The sequence below is a fragment of the Metopolophium dirhodum genome, chromosome 1 (genome assembly GCF_019925205.1).
Source record: "Metopolophium dirhodum isolate CAU chromosome 1, ASM1992520v1, whole genome shotgun sequence".
Classification (NCBI taxonomy): domain Eukaryota; kingdom Metazoa; phylum Arthropoda; class Insecta; order Hemiptera; family Aphididae; genus Metopolophium; species Metopolophium dirhodum.
The window spans coordinates 115,166,829-115,183,652 of NC_083560.1; the positions used below are offsets into that span (position 1 = coordinate 115,166,829).

General features: G+C 35.2%; 3 protein-coding genes and 1 pseudogene across 3 annotated transcripts; 1 reads left to right on the forward strand and 3 right to left on the reverse strand.

The window, feature by feature from the left end:
* Positions 1 to 963: 963 nt before the first annotated feature.
* On the reverse strand, positions 964 to 2,786 carry LOC132952243 (uncharacterized). The gene is made up of 2 exons (XM_061024478.1): positions 2,437 to 2,786; positions 964 to 1,186 (listed from the first exon to the last, which is right to left on the reverse strand). The coding sequence occupies exons 1-2, from the start codon at positions 2,784 to 2,786 to the stop codon at positions 964 to 966; spliced, it is 573 nt and encodes a 190-aa protein (XP_060880461.1).
* A 925-nt stretch (positions 2,787 to 3,711) lies between these two features.
* LOC132933645 (zinc finger BED domain-containing protein 6-like) lies at positions 3,712 to 4,285 on the reverse strand. Its single transcript, XM_060999906.1, has 2 exons — positions 4,191 to 4,285; positions 3,712 to 4,109 (listed from the first exon to the last, which is right to left on the reverse strand). The coding sequence occupies exons 1-2, from the start codon at positions 4,270 to 4,272 to the stop codon at positions 3,724 to 3,726; spliced, it is 468 nt and encodes a 155-aa protein (XP_060855889.1). The 5' UTR covers positions 4,273 to 4,285; the 3' UTR covers positions 3,712 to 3,723.
* A 1,833-nt stretch (positions 4,286 to 6,118) lies between these two features.
* LOC132952253 (uncharacterized) lies at positions 6,119 to 10,508 on the reverse strand (annotated as a pseudogene).
* A 1,623-nt stretch (positions 10,509 to 12,131) lies between these two features.
* On the forward strand, positions 12,132 to 14,978 carry LOC132952261 (general transcription factor II-I repeat domain-containing protein 2-like). Its single transcript, XM_061024501.1, has 3 exons — positions 12,132 to 12,275; positions 12,321 to 13,075; positions 14,627 to 14,978. The coding sequence occupies exons 1-3, from the start codon at positions 12,132 to 12,134 to the stop codon at positions 14,976 to 14,978; spliced, it is 1,251 nt and encodes a 416-aa protein (XP_060880484.1).
* The last annotated feature ends 1,846 nt before the right edge of the window (positions 14,979 to 16,824 follow it).

Below are 16,824 nucleotides of genomic sequence, written 5' to 3' on the forward strand. Positions count from 1 at the left end.
GACATGGGCGCTTCGTCCCAGACAATCAGCGAAGCTTCACGTATCCTTTGCGCCCGCAAAGACTGCATGGTGATGCTCGAAGTAGATTGTTCGGTCAGCGTTCCCAATGGCAATCCGAAAGTCGAGTGTACCGTCATGCCACCCTCCACGAGGGATGCGGCGATCCCAGTGTATGCCACGCTCAACACCGTTTGTTGTCTATTACGAAGCGACGATATTAGGCATCCGTATAGAGTCGTTTTTCCCGTGCCTCCTGGCCCGTCGACGTAGAACATTTTCTGAACGTTGCGGTTGTCGTCAACGGCCGCCATCACTCGATCGTACACCGTTCGCTGTTCGTCGTTCAAGTCGCGCAATCGTTGTTGCCAAGCAACAACCGCGTCTATTGCACCGAACATTTGGTCGTCTTGATCCGGTTCCAGTAGATCGTCGTCTAGATTGGGTAGACCGTAGTCGTTGAGTGATTTTCCGCGTGCACGAAGTAGGTCTCCGATTGCTTTGAGACATGCCGCCCTCGCGCGGTCGACGTTTTGGAAGCGCTGATTGAAGTCTTCCATCATGTCAACTTCGAATCGCCGGTACAGGTGTCCGCGGGGTCCGCGGGATGGCAAAACAATAGTATCGTGACGTATAGATAACGCGTTTGAGTGGCTGTGTCCAACGACGATGATTCTGTCAAGCGCACGCCCGCCACGCTTCGTCGTCTTCCAACAATCCCAACGCAACGGCCGCGGCCGCGTATGTGGCATGTACGACCCTGTTTACCGTCTTCAAGTCTCGGAAAGACCGCGGGCCTCTTCTGTTTAAGAGTAGCAGTCGTAGATGAAAACGGTCTCTATCTAGTAGGTTGACGACGTACATCCGAGCTAACGTCTCGCGAGGTGCCTGTCTACGCCGCAGTCTCCACTCTTTTGACGATGCTTGCCATGTATCGGTATCTTGTGGTACAGATACTGTCGGGCATCAACGTTTCTCTTGTTGAGCACGAAGAACGCCGTGAGTTTTGTGTAATGTAGGGCGTGGTTTTGTACCCCCCTGTAGTTCTTGTCCACGCGCAAAGTACACGTTGTGGTAGTTTTCTAGGTGCGCCGGAAGTCTAACTACCGTGTGGCTGATGTCGTGTAGTTTATACGCAAACAACCTCCAGATGGCTTCTGGTGGGCTAACGTACCTCGAATTTATGAAACTGAAAACAACATTTATGTATGTATGTAAATATTTAGAACAGTTGTTAAAAAAAAAATCAATAGTTATTTAAAATTTCATTATTACATATGTATATAAAATATTGTCATGAGTAAAATGTTGTAATACTATTGTTTGTGATGTATGTATAATAAATGTAATTATGTCTGAGTATAGTGTAACACTATTGCAATTGCAATGCTAATAAAGAAGAATACGATAAATGTTGTTTTTGTTGATCTGGTTCAATATAACAACATATTAATATTTCTTCAATTTGAATTTAGAACATAAAAAAAAGGAAATTGAAATAAATGTATTGTGGTTACACACCACCTATAGTTTAACACAAGTGTAGTTAAGGTTTACAAAAATAATACAGAACTTTTGAAATAGTCAATCTGTCCATAATAATATAATAATATGATATACAATCAAAAGAGGTTATAGTTGTACATTTTAAAATTTTTTTAAATATTTTTTTTTGCATTTTAATTATATTCTATGTACATAACTTAAGACATTAAGACTTAGTCTAATAAGTGTTAAATGGCTTTCAAAAATCTAATTTATTTCTTTAATTTATTACAAATGTTAGTAATATGATGTAATTAATTTCTTAATAATATACTGTTAGTGTTAAGTTATTGTAGTGTGAACAGAGAAATGCTTGTCAAATGAAACAAATGAATAATATATATATGAAATTTCTAATTTACAAAATACTGGTTTTAATAATTTATATTATACTGAACGGCTTTCCTAAAATGTCTTTACTATTGAAATGAGATGGAGATGATTGAGTATTACATGTAGTTTTGCGCATTGAAATAATGAAAAATAATTTAAAATGAATACAGTTATTAATTGAGGAGTAAATATTATTATATGAATGATGATTGTGATATACAGTTGTCAACTGGCCATGCTGATACTACTGTAGTGACTATCAAATAAGAGATATCATGCACTATGTGGGTAGTTGTTTTAAGCTAATACTCTAAACAATTTTTTTTAAACATAATATCAAGTTATATTCAACAACTCTAAATTAATGAACACCAGTAGTTTATACTCTCCCGTTCTATGCTGTGTTTGTGTACAATAATTGAAGTTCACATAAGTTGCAAGTGCAATGTACGTTAGGTTGGGAAGTCAAAGTGAGGCCAGGACACCAAAAAACTTTACAAATGCAATAGTTGAAAGAATAAAATGTGTTAACTTATAGAAAAATGAATTTTGATAACATGCCTGTCTATTTCATTTCCGTCCCATACTTGCATGGTCGCAGCATCATGCCCTTTATAGAAGTATTTATACAAATACTGAACACTCTTCACAGTAGAGCATACCTCTACGTTAATGTGTGCATCATATTTTGCTAACAGGTACGGATTGTAAGGCACGACAAACTCGTTGCTGACCTCTTGATTTCTGACCCTGGCCACAGGTCCGTTGTTTGGCCGGCGGTACTTCGGGTAACCGCCGTCAGAAATGTATACAGTCTCTTCGCTGAATTCTTTTGGAAACTTTTTCGAACAACTGTTGTCCACCATACATGGGCTGTTTGGGTTTAGCGTGCCACACGGCCCGTGGATCATGTGTCTCGTCACACAATCGAATACACGCGGATCAATCACCGGGTCTGGTAAGAAGGCGCACACTACATTGTCAACATCGTCAGCGGTTAGCAACTTGCTACCCTCACTCAGAATGATCAGTATGTGGGCGTGCGGCAGTCCTCGTTTCTGAAACTCGATAGTATAAACATATGCATCGACATTACCAAATATATTGTTCACCGTTATGTCGTGCATCAGCTGCTTGAGTTTCGTGTTGAACACTCTGGACACCAGGTCCGGTCTGTCGCTTGCCGTGGCCCATCTCGGTAGGGTCTGTGTGATCTCCGGCCAGGTAGGATTACACGTAAACGTAATAAAAAGTAGAGATGGGCAAAATTTTTCAAACATCGATACATCGAAACATCGAAACTTAAAACATCGATGTAGTCGATACATCGGATTTTCTAGAAAAACATCGATGTTTTTCGATGTTTTACATAAAACTTTCAGAACACAACTTTACAATTTTTGTAAAAAAAAAGCGTCTAGATGACGCTTTTTGACACTGACACGTTTTTATACACTAAAATAAATAATAATAAAATAACGCCCAAATTCAGAAATACAAATACTTGACATGTATACGGTATACCTAATTATAATGTTGAAATAATTTATTATTTTGTAATTAGACAGTAAGTTGATGAGAAAAATAATATTTAAGTTAAACAATTAACTAGATAGACGTTTTATCAAATACAAATTGATAAGGTTAAATAGGTCAAAAATATTAAATGGTATTAAATAAATTAATCATTACATATTTTTGATATTTAAAAATTGTTATGTCTAAGTAGGTATATAATACTATGCATTTTTGTTTTGAATTAAACTTTGATGCATGAGTAATAACAAAAAAACAGTGTAATATTTTTTAATAATATACTTTATTGTCTGACTGTACATTATTAATTGACTAACCTAACCATAGAGTGTCGTCTAAAGACTGTAAAAATAAGAGTTGATTTAGATGATTGGATGTTAATCGATTCCGTTGTTTGCTTAAAGTTAATCCTGCCTTAGAAAATAATCTTTCGCTGGGGACAGACGTCGCAACAGGTACTAGATATTTAATTGCCATCTTTGATAGAATTGGATAAACTTTGCACATATCCTTCCATATAAGTAAAGGATCATCCGACAGTCTGGCATGGCTACTTTTTAGATATAAATTTAATTCGGAGGGAAATCCACTATTCTCCAGTAACTGTCCTCTTCCTCTATGGGATTTATGACTGGTGGATTGTTGAACAAATTTTGCATGATCTTGCCACAAATTGAACGCCTGAGGTTCTTCTACTGCTGAAAAATAAAAAAATAAATATTATGCATACATGTTACATCATAGATTTATTTTGTAAATGATAAATTGTATATTCATACTTGTGTTGTCTGTATCAGATGAACTTTCACTGGAGCTCATGGTCTGTGTATGTTTGATCTCGTTAGATATGTACCTCAGCATATTAGATAATGCAAGGGGGTCTTTAAAATAAAGTTTTTTAAGACGTGGGTCCAAAACAGTTGCCATACCCAAAAGGGAACAACTTTCTACTGTACTGAAATATTTATCACATTGTAAAATAATGGCAGCTTTTAGCCGAAGTCCCATTTCTTGTTTTGGTTTGAATTCACTAACATTTTTCTGCAGTATATACACCATTGGAATCACCATACTTGTCGTTACATATTTTTGGGCACAAAGTTCCTTTGTAGCAGCTTCTACTGGTCTTAATATATCGATTATATCTGATATATCTTGTATTTCTTTTGCCGATACCATTTCTGAAGCAGAAACATGCCAATGAACAATGTCATTAACAATTTGTTTTAAACATATAAACCTCTCCAACATATAAAACTAGCTGATCCCGCTGGCACTTCGTTGCCCGTTAAATGTACCAATTCTATATTACTCAAACTTTGTTCAATTCGTTATTTAATATTCGGCGTATGGTGTATGGTGTTCAAAATTTATCTTAACTTTTCTGTTGCCCGTGTTATGGATTTTACACACAACACAAAATAAACGTACGCACCAATTTAAAATTAAAATAATTAATGTATTTTTTATTAAAATTGGTAGTAAAAATCTTAAGTATAGCTACAAACTGTTAATCGAACACTCGTAATTCTACGACTGACTGACTCCCTGTGTGTTGTCGTGACGGTGCCCCGTCTCACATAAAAAACCCTTATTCAGCGGTTCCCACGGTAGCAGCGTCTTACGACACACACTCTGCATTATGATTGTCTATATATGTTGTTAACATATATAGATATATAAAAAATAAAATATGTACTAATCAGGGGTTCTTAACACCCGGGATAAAAGTTCTGATTCGCGGCAGTACATTATCAGGTAGGCAATCTACCTGCGGTAGATCGCGGACCCCGGCGTGCTGTTTGTACGTAAGTGTACGATTTAACTCTAAAGTATCAAAATTGTACTAAGTTTGTCGTTTTTACTTAATTCCACATACGGAGGATTTATATAATCAATTAATGCAAAAGCCTAGCGCAACCGTACTGAAATCCGATGAATAAAAAAAAAAAACAAATTTAACACTTTTTATAATTAGCCTATCTTTTCCTCAGAGGTCTAATCTACACACAAACATTCATTTTTATCTATACTAATATATAAAATGATAGCCATAACTCCAGAACCACTTATCCCACAGCGTAAAAACTTCATAAAACAATATGATTTTCACAATCGAACGTTTTAAAATATGACGAAAAAAAAACACGAAAAAACACCGCACTAAAAACAAATTATCACAATTTTTATTTCACTGTAAAGAAAGAAGTTTTTAAATTTTACTTACATGTAAAATTAAATTGAAGCGAACAAAAATAGCGATACAAATTATATTATTATCTCGATTATCACATATTATTAGTATTGTACGCATTCCGCGTACGACGTCGATAAATAACAGATTATTAATAGATAATAATAATAACCTATTCGCGTTATTGCATGGAAACAAACGCACGCACGTCGTACGCTGAAACCGCGCGCGCGAAACATCGTACTAACTTAAGAGGCCATAACTCCGGAACCACATATCGCACAGCGTACAAACTTCACAGAAACTATCTACATATCAATCTTAATATGCCCTGAAATTTTTATCGAAATCGGTCCGGTGGATCTTGAGCTATAAGATTTATTCAAAATGTACACTTATTTATATATATAAAGATGTGCTATTCCAGCGAGTAAGTACTTCTTGAAGCAGTTTTCCATTACCCTTAGTCGCCTTTCTAAGGTCGTCACTCGCAACAACGCTTTGCTTAAACCATCAGACGATATTTTTAACTTTAGAAATTAAAGTGGTAAGTTCAGGAAGACTTGATATGGCATGCTGAGCTACGAGATTTAATGTATGAGCAAAACATACAATGTGACGTTTTTTGTCAAATGCTAACTCAATGCCTTTTATCATATTTGCTGCTCCATTAGTCGATATATTCCATTGATCACACACTTCTAGTAACTTGGAAGCAATGTACTCAGATGTGTGCCTTTCGTCCAGTTCGAAAACGCCCAACAGACCTGAATTTTGAGTAATTGTATAGTTCTCCACAAAATGTATGGTAATGCCAATATGACTCCTTGTCTGTATATCTGTCCATATATCGGTAGTCAATGCAAACTGTTGAGAATTTTTTAATTTGTCAATAAACATATTTTTCATTGAATCATACAATAAAAATATTCTACGAGAGATTTCCCTCCGACTCGGAATTTTAAAATTTGGTGAAACTACGTTCATCAAATGAACAAAGCCTTTATCTTCAACAATGCTAAGTGGTTGATTATCTTTGCACACCATGTACATTATTGCATGGGTTATTTTTTCAGATTTTTGACCGCCTTCTTTGAAAGAACTTAAAAATTCAAATGATTTATTTATTGTTTTTTGTCTTTTAAATGAGCTCATAAATGTAATTTGGGTCGTATTTTTCATAATTTGCTTATCACTGTTTTCAGTTGATTTGTCAATATTAGTATTGGAAGTAGATGGTCCTGGCACTCCTGGGTCGTCTGGGTTGGTTTCATGTTGTTCTTCCGATTCAGTACGTTCCACAGAACATACTTTTGTGTTTGCTTTTGCATTATTTTGCTTCACTTTTCCGGAAAAAATATTGCCATGTACATTTTTTAAATGACCATTCAAATTACTAGTGTTACCTAAAAATAAAATAATTAAGTTAAATGTTAGATAAAATGTACATTTTTTTTGAGAGCTATAGTTTATTAATTGTGTATTTAAATATTTGCTTTCAAATAGTATTGTACCAAATAATTTTATGTTTTGACTTTGATAGTAATAATATCCATACAAATATAATTATAGCTATGGTACCTAACCACATCACAGAAAAAAAAATGTTGGTTTAGTTAAAATAACTATATATAAATGTTATATAAAATACTGCGAATAGGTACTCTACCTGATGTTTTGAGTGTCTTTTGACATATATTACATACTGCGGACTTATTGTCTTTTTTGTGAAAAAACTTCCATACATCGCTTCGACTCATTTTGATTGGCAATTATTGCACGCAAAAATCCGATGTTTAGTGTTTACTCAGTACTCAGTAGTCAGTTAACAGTTAACACTTCACACTTTACTACTTACTTACTTGTAGCAAGCGTTGATGCCAACCGAGCTCTCCTCGTGGAAAGAGTAGGGGATACAACATTGGATACGCGTTTGAAGAGCCGGCTGGTATGGTCTGTAGCCGACGATGTTGCGGGTCAATCGGATTCCGGTCGTGAATGACCAGATCGACGTTTGTTGGCGGTTGACCGTCATCACCGACAAACACTACTGCGACTTCGTTAACCGTTTCAGGCGGTGGGTTGTATCGTCTCCTGTCCACATTTCCGTCGGCGACAAAATGCATTCTCACTCTTCTTGGAAGCAACTGGATCTCTGCCGGGAGCGTTTTCTCCAGCCCACACTTCTCGCATTGTTCTGTAATAAAGTAACACGGTTTTCTGATTTATTTTACAAAATTGAAATTGATTAATCCTTGTGTAGGTACATGTTTGTAGCGCATACATTGGTGTATTGTTGATGTTCTCAGAAGTGTCAACAACAGAGTCCTATTTAATTGATGCTCACACGTAATTTCAACAAAAGTGATGTGGTGGTGTAAAAAAATGAAAAAGAGTAGCATAATGCAAAATGTATTACAATGTAGAATACAAAGTGTTTTGTTTAAATATATTGAGTTGAAGTGTATTTAAGTACATAAGAAACACAAACAAAAGTAATCCGAAGAATTCATTAACTCTAACTCTAGGTACGTGTATTAGTGTTCAATTGAAATGAAATGAGAAATATTGAAGTAGAAGTTGAGTTTTGTACATAGGAGTAGTGTACGCACATAATGCACAAAAAAAAAAATAAAAATAATGTATAGACATTATTAGCTGTAAGCATAGGTATTATAAATGAAATAGAAAAAAACCAATATCTAATCAGAGACAGCAGTAACGCAATTGAAATAAGTTATACATTATGTAAAGTGTAGTGTCTATGGTAAGTATGTAGTATAAAGTGTGACATGAGCGAGTAAGTTAATTGTAAGTTAGTGATTAGTTAAAAATGAGTTGTGACAATACAAATAGTGTAGTGTATAACACCAACGTTGTGTCATACATTGAAGCGTAATGACGCTAGTATATGTAATTGCTGACCAACAATTATTGGGATAGAGAACCAGCACTTGACATCAATCAGAAACTTATGTAGCATAGTATAATATATTAAAAAGCAGTGTATGTAAAGAATTTTCCGTGTACCTACCAAGTATATCAATACTTTTAAGAGAAATAAATCTGTATCCGTAACTGAATATGAACAAAATTAAATTAACTTTTAATTTGTGACTGAACATTGTTAATATATTTAGGAAATAATGTGTTGTGATTGCGAATAAGAATTTATCTTTTTCTAGTTACTTATTAAAGTAAGTATTTGTAAGTAATTGAAAATGTATGAATGCAAACAAAGTAAAAAATGTATAAATGAATATTGTAAGTAGGCAGGTAAATCTACACTGTCATAAGGTTAATGAAATAGTGTAATTAATTATAGCAATTGGTAATTGGAATAATGACATGCGTACTTGCTAGCCGATTTTGAGAAACTAAATGTCAATGTGAACATGATTTGTCTATAGTGTAGTGTAATGCAAATGTGAATTGTTCATTGAAATTAATTAAATATATTACTCAAAAGCCTGTGCGGATGGATTGATGTCCCGTAACAGCCCGTCTGTCTTCGAGTACACTTGGCAATAGACGGTGTGCGGCAGGCAGTAATTGCTGCTGCTCCCTACGAATCCGGTTTGCCTCGCCGGATTCGACGAAATACAGCTGGCAGAATCTGCATTGGATAGGATCGTTCCCGATCAAGTCATTACTTATTGTCCAATATCCCTGCCCATGAACAGTGAACACATTCGGTCCCCGACCTGGCAAGCGCCGTGTGTTGAGGTCGGTGGAGAAAGCAGCGTCTACCTTCTACCGAATCTTCAACCAACAACCTCTGTAGTAAATGCGGTGCAGGTGTCAACACACGCGGTCCTGAAACAGCCATCAGACCGTTATTGCAGCATGTAGAAAAATGATTCGGGCTTGTTTCCTCGCACTTAAAGTGGCGGGCCCTACAATACTGGCATACGTAATTTAACGTGCCTATGTTGTGTGGTTCCGGTAGTGGGTGCTGAATGCCAGCCGGACGGTCTAGCAACAGTCTAGCAACAACTGGGGCGATTTGTTCAACCTGAAAATTTAAGAGACATAGTTGTATTTAGTTTTTCCCTTAATGAACATTAAATTAATAATATAATAATTATACAAAATATTTACTGACCTCTTCAATGTCGTATAGTGGTGAAAGGTCGAAAACACCAACAAAGTTATCATCATCTGATACCACTTCGACTTGAGCTGGTACCTACTTGTTCGTCTCCGTTAATGAGAACTTCAACAAATTCAACGTTGTTGTCGTCCATCGTGACTTCCACTACCTCAATGTTGTCATTGACCATCATGACTTCAACTACCTCAATGTTCTCTTCCAACAAAACTTCATCCATCTGAACTTGTATACCGGCATCGACGTTTTCCACATGATCTTCTCGTTCTCTGTATGGTCCGACTACCTATAGAACCATAGACGGTCAATTTAAATGTTTTTAAAAACAAAATAATAAAATCATAATAACGGTTTATTCTAGAGTAAACCAAATATAGAATACTGTGTTTATTGTAAAACAATAACATGGCAACAATATTTTATATTACATATTTGTTTCCAATGCACAATATAATAATAGTTATTAATTTTGTAGTCTGTAGAATGTACCAAACCATACATAATACTAAGCATTAGGCGTAACAACAAAAAAAAGAGAATTGTTGAATAACATAAGGTTTATGGTGACAAATAATTGTTGTGTCATATAAAACTGTGTTATAAGTATATTGTTTAATATGTTTAATATGTTTTAATATAATAACTGTTGAGTTTAGTTTTATGTAATATATATTTAAAATCATGTGTAAGTTAAGTTAACTAAGTAAACAAATTATATTAAATTATGAGCACAGTGGATTGACTGTTGTAGTAATTAAGTATGGTTATAGTAATTACAGTATATGACGTCATATGGCATTTTTAAGTGAAAAAGTCATCTGAATAACATCAATACAATATTGTTATACTTAATATCAAAAAGTGAAATTTATAATAATGTAATGTATTTTGTTATATTGTTATGTAGGTATACTCTTTTAATCAAAAAATTACATATTTTGGTGGTAAGTATATAGGCGTACATTTTATTTATAAATGAGTTACATAAGTTACATCAGAAACATGTGGGTAAAAAACAATTCAGTAGGATGAAATAAAATATTGTAGAGGTCCATATATATTCAATAGATCATCCTGCTGTAGTGTAAGCCTGTTTTTTATTGTTTATCCATCACAAAGTGTATTTATTGTCTCGTTATTTATGTCACATTTATTGTAATGCAGTGTTGGGTTTGAAATGAATGAGTTGTGATACTTGGAGATTTATATATGACAGGGGTCACCAAATGGCGGCCCGCGGGCCGCATCCGGCCCGCGAATGCATTTTAACCGGCCCGCAGACTGAGAGGAAAATCCAATAATTTAATACGTACTTATTATAAAGCGCGACTGTTGTAATAATAAATGTTGCAGGTAATTTCTTATCTTTGTACATTATTACTGCATTATTAGGTTTTTTCGGCTGCAACAAATATTATACTAGCCGTGAAGCATATCTTATCTTATCTGTTTTATTATTTATTTGAAATTTCATTACGACAAGTCGACAACTCGTTAAGTCACACATATTAATATACGTACTACACGTCAGTCCGTCAGTTATCGGTGAGACGGTGGTGTCCGCTGCGACGTAATTTTTGTTCGTCCGTTCCGTTTTGTTTATTAATTTTCGTAATTAAATAATATATTATTCTTTGTTTTAATTTGACTATGGATAGAAAAAGAAGAAAAGTAGAGAATGAAAATAGACAGTTTTGTCCTGAATGGATGGATTTATATTGTTTTATTTTACCAGATAGAGTAGGTGCCTTACCTGTTTGTTTAATTTGTAATCAAACAGTGGCTGTTATGAAAGTGTTTAATATCAAACGTCATTATGAGACACACAAGTCATTTGCCGAAAAATTCCCATTGGACATTCGTAAAACAAAAATTGAAAATCTAAAAATGAAATATAAATCGGCAACTCAAATTTTGAGCCATGCAATGACTGAACAACGTGCACAGGCATCTTTACAAATTTCGTGGATACTCGGTAAACATATGAAGCCATTTACAGATGCTGATATTGTTAAAGAATGTATGCTTCAATCTGTAAATATACTGTTTGAAAATAAAAAGGAAATTGTCGAAACTTTTCGTCATATCCCAATATCAGCATCCACTAACACGAGAAATACTGAAGTACTGGCCAAAGATAATCACAATCAGTTGAAATAAGATCTATCTACTGCTGATTTTTATTCTATAGCCTTGGATGAATCTTGTGATATCACAGATACATCTCAGCTAATAATTCACGTGAGATACTTGAGCAATATCAGTGGGGAATTTTACGAAGAGTTATTGACACTTTTGCCGTTATCAGGGACCAGCAAAGGAAATGATTTGTACAATGCTGTAGTATTGTATCTTGGAACAGAAAATTTAAATTTGAAAAAAATTATCTCTGTTACAACCGATGGTGCACCAGCGATGATTGGCGCTCATCAAGGCTTTGTTCAAAGATTAAGAAATGACCCTAAATGCAACTCTGATCTTTTATCGTACCATTGTATCATTCATCAAAGCGTCCTTTGCTGCAAACTGGATCCGTGTTTGGAAAAAATTATGAAAACAGTAATGAGTATTGTTAATTTTATACGTGCAAAATCTTCACTCCAGCACAGACTATTTAAGGCACTTGTTCAAGAAAATGATACTCAGTTTGACGATTTATTACTTCATAATAATGTGAGATGGCTGAGCAAAGGAAATGTTTTGCAAAGGTTTTTTAACTTACTGAATGAAATTGAACTATTTTTAATTCAGAGTACACATTTGTCTGCCAAAGACTATCACGAATTTATCAGTGATAATAGTAACATAGCAACTATTGCGTTTTTGACAGATATATTTCAACACATAAATTCGTTCAACATGAAACTTCAAGGTAATCAGAAACTAATTTGCCATTTAGTTTCTGAGGTAAATTGTTTTTGTAGAAAAATTGACTTTTTTTTACAAGATGTTGGTAATGAACGTTTACATTTTCATAACTTGAAAAAAGTTGTAGATGAAAATCACGAGATTGATCTGACAAATTTTACGAAGTTTTTGGAAAGTTTAAAAACTGAATTCGAAAGACGCTTTGCTGATTTCAGAAAAATCAAAAACGTTGTACAACTATTGAACAGTAGTTTTACTCTGCAGCCTGATGGTGAATGGATTAATGAAGCAGAAAATGTTTTCAACTGCAATAGAGCACATCTTCAAATGGAAATAATTGAATTTCAATCAGATGATGTCCTAAAAAATTTGTATAATGAAAAGTATTCAAAAACTGAAATTGATTCTACATATGATGAATTTTGGTTGAAATATGTATCTGAAAAGAAATACCCGACGTTGAAATTATTGACAGTGAAAATGTGTACAATGTTTGGCTCCACATACGTCTGTGAGTCTGCTTTTTCAAAAATGAATTATATCAAAAACAAATTCCGATCCCGACTCACCAACGAACACCTTGAAATGATGATGAAGATAGCTACCACAAACCATAACACCGACTTAAAGCAGCTAGTTGAAAGCAAGATCTGCCATTTTTCTCATTAAAAATATTAATTGATAATTGTTTCATATATTTATTAAATTTAATTATATTTTCATTAGTTTTAGTTACATAATAATTAATAACTGTACATATTTTTTTTTTAGAAATAAAGTATTTTTGACCAACCTGCATATTATAATAATTATTATGAACTTTGAATTTTTATGGCCTGCGAGAATTTTCCGAATTCTTAATGTGGCCCGCGGAAAATATTAATTGGTGACCCCTGATATATGATATGCACTCACCAAAGATGGGATTGCTGTGTGCCTCAGACGGCGGCGTTGTGCCTCTCCTTCTATGATGTCATGACCAGGGATAAAATGCCTCGAACACAACTTCGAGCTTAGGTTTACAGGAAAACCTTGGTTCACCACGAATTCCACCCACTGAAGACGACGCACATCAGTTGGAATTCTAAGGATGAATGTCATTTATAACATGTTATGTTATATTATTGTTATATGTTGGTTGAAATTGTAAATACCTGTGCATTGAAACGTCGTTGTCACCATCCATATTTCCACATATGACACATAGTTTCACCATTGTGAATAGCCTGGATGATATGGAATAATATAATAAAAACATTGTTATAGAAAAATATAATAATTACTAATAAAATACTTGAATACTAAATCACAAATACGAAAAACAAATCATCTCGGTCGTTGTAATCGAATATTCGAATATTATTATCATGATATCAGTATGTTATCAGTGGTGATATATGCACCTTGGGTAGTTTAGTGTTATTTTTAGAATACTATAAAATGAATATTTATTAGTTTTAAAAAAATGAAAAAACGATATACCGAGCTCGTATAATGTTAAAGCCACGAAACAAAGTAACGGCTTTTTAATAACCGAGGTTATTCAAGTTAATATTGGTTAATACAATATTCTAGAAATAACATAACCTTTTATAACTGAGCCTCCTTCCCCAAAAATTTGAAGCCTAAAAAAATGTAAAAAATGAATTCCCAACACGAATACGTAACATTGGTGTTAGACGAAACACGGTTTATCAAAGTACAGAAGTACAGTAATTACATTTTTCTAACAAACGTCAAGAACGAAGACAAATTTTGTAAATTTAAATTAATTTTAGGTATTTATTAATTTACCACTTGCTAAGTCGACGGATATACGTTAACGAAAATGCTTGGAAAAAATTATATAGGGTATAGGGGCGTTGAGGTATAGAGAAATAACTTTTTTTAATCACCTCCTCCCCTTTATTCTTATGTAGGATTCAAAAATGGTTCTCTGCCGGAACACGTTCAAATATTATTTTGAAAATGTGCGGTTTTACCTATGGGTCGAGTGGTGTTCAGGAATGTATAACCTAACGGTACTTACATTATATTCATAGGCGAAATTTCAACTTATTGGGGGATGCATATATTGCGAAAAAACCAAGACCGCTCAAAATCATCTGTCAGTCCAAGAATGATGCATCACAACTCATCTACAAGTTTAACTCCCAGATTCGTAATGGATTATCACCCACACCTGGTTTTCGCTTAGTACCTGACAAGACTACACTAGAACGCGATCTTTTACGTCAAGCGCATATTGATCTGGAGCAGAAAAAGGACGCAGGCTCTACCAATCTTACAATCTCGTTTGTCAATGGAGTTCCTACTGTAGTTAAAGCTGTACCAAAAAACACGAACCCCAGAGGAAGCAACCATCGTCCAAATACCACCCAGCCTATTCATTAGTTCATGATATGAACTCTGGTTTGCATGCATTTGGTCTAAATAATTCTAATTGTACTTTTTGTCGTTATACTAAGTCCACCTTTAACTCTTTCTTCTCCGATTTTAATAATATTATAGCTAAAAATGTATCTCCGTTAATCTCTATGTCCAATAATTCTAATATTTTACCCAGTCCACACTATAATGTTTAAATTTATTACCAAAATGTTCGCGGCCTCCGTACTAAACTTTTGAATCTCCACACTAACTTTATTTTATCTTCCTACGATGCATACGTTTTAACAGAAACCTGGCTCTCTAATGACGTTTCAAATGCCGAATTAGGATTCGATGAATATTTAATCTTTAGGTGTGACAGGAATGTTCTAACAAGTAATTGTCGACGGGGTGGGGGAGTATTGATTGCAGTCAACAAAAAGCTTAGACCAGTCTTAATTACTTCTCTCTATGATAAATGTGAACAAGTTTTTGTTCGGTTCACTCTACCTAGTGGTCTCTCCGTTTTTTTAGCTGGAGTTTACTTACCTCCAGGGTTAAACCTCTCGGTTTACGAAGGTCACCTTGAGTCTATTGACCAGGCCTGGGGAACTAATGCCTTTAATCTCGGTCTGGTTTGTGGTGACTATAATTTGCCCAACGTATATTGGACCAGTGGGGACTCTACACTGGTAGGATTAATGATATGGTTCGAATTGTTGGGGATCATTTTAGTTTGCTTCACTTTACTCAAAAGAACAAAATTTACAATAACACCGGTTCCGTTCTTGATTTAATCTTCACCAACAACGCATCTACCCAAGTCTCTCAGGCTGCCGATCCCTTGGTTCCATGTGACTTGTACCACCCGGCTCACACTATCTCCTGTCCCTCTCCATCTGATCACCCTATGCTCGACGCCCAGCACATGCACTACGACTTTAAAGCTGCTAATTATGAGATGATATCTCACTTCTTAGAAGACATAGATTGGTCCGATGCCCCTAATTCTAAATCGACTAACGAATCAGCAGATTTACTACAGAAAATTCTTCAAGACTGTATCCGGGAGTGGGTTCTAGTACGTAGCTTTCGCAATTCTACTTTCCCAAAATGGGTCTCCGGCAGCCTAATTAATCTTATTTCAATGAAAAAAGAATCTCACAAATTATACAAATTACTAGGGGGTTACAATCGTTACATGACCTTCTCCAGACTACGCACACGATGTAAATATGAATCCAAGCGCCTTTACAGAAACTATTTGGATAGCTTACAGGAGCGCTTTTGTACTAATCCTAAATCATTCTGGGAATTCGTTCGGAGTAAACGTGGAGCCAACCCGATACCTGATGAGGTTCATCTTGGCCAAACTAAAGCCACAGGCGAACATGTTTCTACTTTGTTCGCCTCACACTTCTCCTCGGTATATAAAGACTCACATTTTACGGCAAACACTTTATCCGAGGGGTGTACTAATCAAGAATTTTCTTTTCTCCCATTAATTTTATCGATTACTACTGAAGAGGTCAATGTAGCCCTAAACTCCCTATCAAACACTCGTGGTTCTGGGCCAGATGGTATTTCTGCCCTTCTACTGTACCGATGTCGGGCCTCTCTCGGTTTACCTGTAACTTTAATTTTTAACAAGTCTCTTGCCGAAGGTATCTTCCCTCACACCAAAATTAGTCGTGTAACACCCATCTTAAGGTCTGGTATTCCGACCGATGTTGCCAACTGCAGACCCATCTCCGGCTTACCTTTCCTCGGTAAGTTATTCGAATCAATTGTTCTTAACCCTTAGCTACACGCGCCATTTTTTTTTCAATAATTGCACGCGCGGTGTATTTTATACACCAATTTGTTTTAC